This window comes from Seriola lalandi, unplaced genomic scaffold, assembly GCF_002814215.2.
Source record: "Seriola lalandi dorsalis isolate HSWRI2012SDOR001 ecotype SW California unplaced genomic scaffold, Sedor1 jcf7180002003476, whole genome shotgun sequence".
NCBI lineage: Eukaryota > Metazoa > Chordata > Actinopteri > Carangiformes > Carangidae > Seriola > Seriola lalandi.
The window spans coordinates 1-1,653 of NW_019474132.1; the positions used below are offsets into that span (position 1 = coordinate 1).

General features: G+C 40.8%; 1 protein-coding gene across 1 annotated transcript; it reads right to left on the reverse strand.

Moving 5' to 3' along the window:
• Nucleotides 1–6: 6 nt before the first annotated feature.
• LOC111667433 (protein YIF1B) lies at nt 7–1,427 on the reverse strand. The gene is made up of 4 exons (XM_023423108.2): nt 1,294–1,427; nt 925–1,080; nt 640–733; nt 7–230 (listed from the first exon to the last, which is right to left on the reverse strand). The coding sequence occupies exons 1-4, from the start codon at nt 1,347–1,349 to the stop codon at nt 75–77; spliced, it is 462 nt and encodes a 153-aa protein (XP_023278876.2). The 5' UTR covers nt 1,350–1,427; the 3' UTR covers nt 7–74.
• Nucleotides 1,428–1,653: the final 226 nt, after the last annotated feature.

Genomic DNA, 1,653 nt, shown 5'->3' on the forward strand with positions numbered 1-1,653 from the left:
TTTTTTCTTTTTTTTTTTTTAAGGGTGAGATAGCATTCGGATAGCCAAGTTCACGAGTATGTGTGTTTGGAGTTTTATCTGATGAGGTGATAGGTGAGCCAGTACATGAAGATGGGCTGTGCCGCTGCTATAGACATGGTGAGGTACATCCTCAGCTGATTTCTGGCTCCTCTCACCAGCCTCCCTTCCGCCGCCGCCTCAGATAGCAGCTTCAGACGCAGAGTGCGGATCTGTGGAGAGAAGATATTCTTAGTTGACAACCAGGCAACACTCGTGCACAAAGTGAAAATTAAGAACTTGAGTAGCTGTGAAAAAAATAGTTATTTCCACTACCAGCTGCCATTGCTCACTGGGATTACATGTGTTATTTTAGCTAAAGACATTAAATGTCTATAAGTGTGTGGTACAAAAGAAAGTACCAAGTACAACTGTCCCATACACATTTACAACAAAAAATAGGTTGTAGTAAAATAATGTTTTCCAGGAAGTTGAAGCATTTCTAAAGAGGGAAAATGGACCAATTTCAGCCAACATGAACATCAATCTATGTTGTACCCATGTGATTTCAAAATGTAGCTGACAAAGCATCCTGCAGGAAATCTGGCCATTAAGATTAACACTTAAAACTCTTCTGCTCACCATAAAGACAAAGATGGCAGCACAGCACCACAGTAGAGAGAGATAATATGCTGGTTTCCCAAACATCAGGCCTGCTACTACACCCACAATCATCCTAAAGAAAAAGAAAGATTACACACAGTCACAGGTTAGGTAAAACATCCACAGAGCTTCAGTGTTTCTAAACAAAGAAAAATTGGGAAAAATTTGCCACCATAGAAGAATAAACAACTGAGCAAAAGCAGAGGGTGAGTCTGTCATCAAAATAAATGTAAACACAAACACAGAAAGATGACGTTTACATACCCTACATATTTGTAGCCAGAAAAGGCCAGCAGGTCTATGGTCGTGAGGTCGGTGTTTACGGTCACAAGGTAGAGTGACAGCAGGACTGCCAGGACCTCCATTATTAACCACACCAATGCTGAGCTGGCCTGAACTCCCAGCAGCTCTGGGGAAAACCTGACGGGTACAAAGCAGTATAGTCTCTATAAATAAATATATAGTGAACTCTGTAATAGCCTCTAGTAGTAATATGTCTGTCATCAGTGTGAGGTGGAAATCTGCTACCTAGCTGTTAAAACGAAAGCATAGATCAAATGATCATCAAGCATTAGATTCACATGTCTTTTCTGAACCACTTTGATAAAAAACGTGGATATGTTGCATATGTACCTGTTCTGTGTACCGAGGGCCAGTCCAGCCACAAGGACATATGTGATGAAGCCCATGGTAGGAATGTAAAGATCAGGAGCGTTCACATCAAAGCGTGGAGCCACAGGAGTGTCCTGCTGGTAGCTCACCTCCCAGTTCTACAACACATATGGTCACACGTTTAAAACCTGCTAAATTCAGGGCTGGAAGCATGTAGCATTTCACAGGTAAAGGCCTGAATACTTTATCTACTGTATAACTTTCAAAATATATTGAGTTCACAAACTAAAAAAACATCTCCAAGAGCTACAGAAATTTGTCTTGTTTATGTGTAAATTTTCAAGACATAGGCAGAGGGGTATATCTGTAGGCTTAGAAATA

Bases quoted from the DNA above. Each gene is read 5' to 3' on its own strand.
- LOC111667433 (XM_023423108.2), bottom strand. From the start codon at position 1,349: ATGGGCTTCATCACATATGTCCTTGTGGCTGGACTGGCCCTCGGTACA. The intron at 1,081-1,293 runs GTACATATGCAA...TGTACCCGTCAG, and splicing joins GCCCTCGGTACACAGAACAG to GTTTTCCCCAGAGCTGCTGG. The intron at 231-639 runs GTGAGCAGAAGA...TTCTCTCCACAG, and splicing joins CTGCCATCTTTGTCTTTATG to ATCCGCACTCTGCGTCTGAA.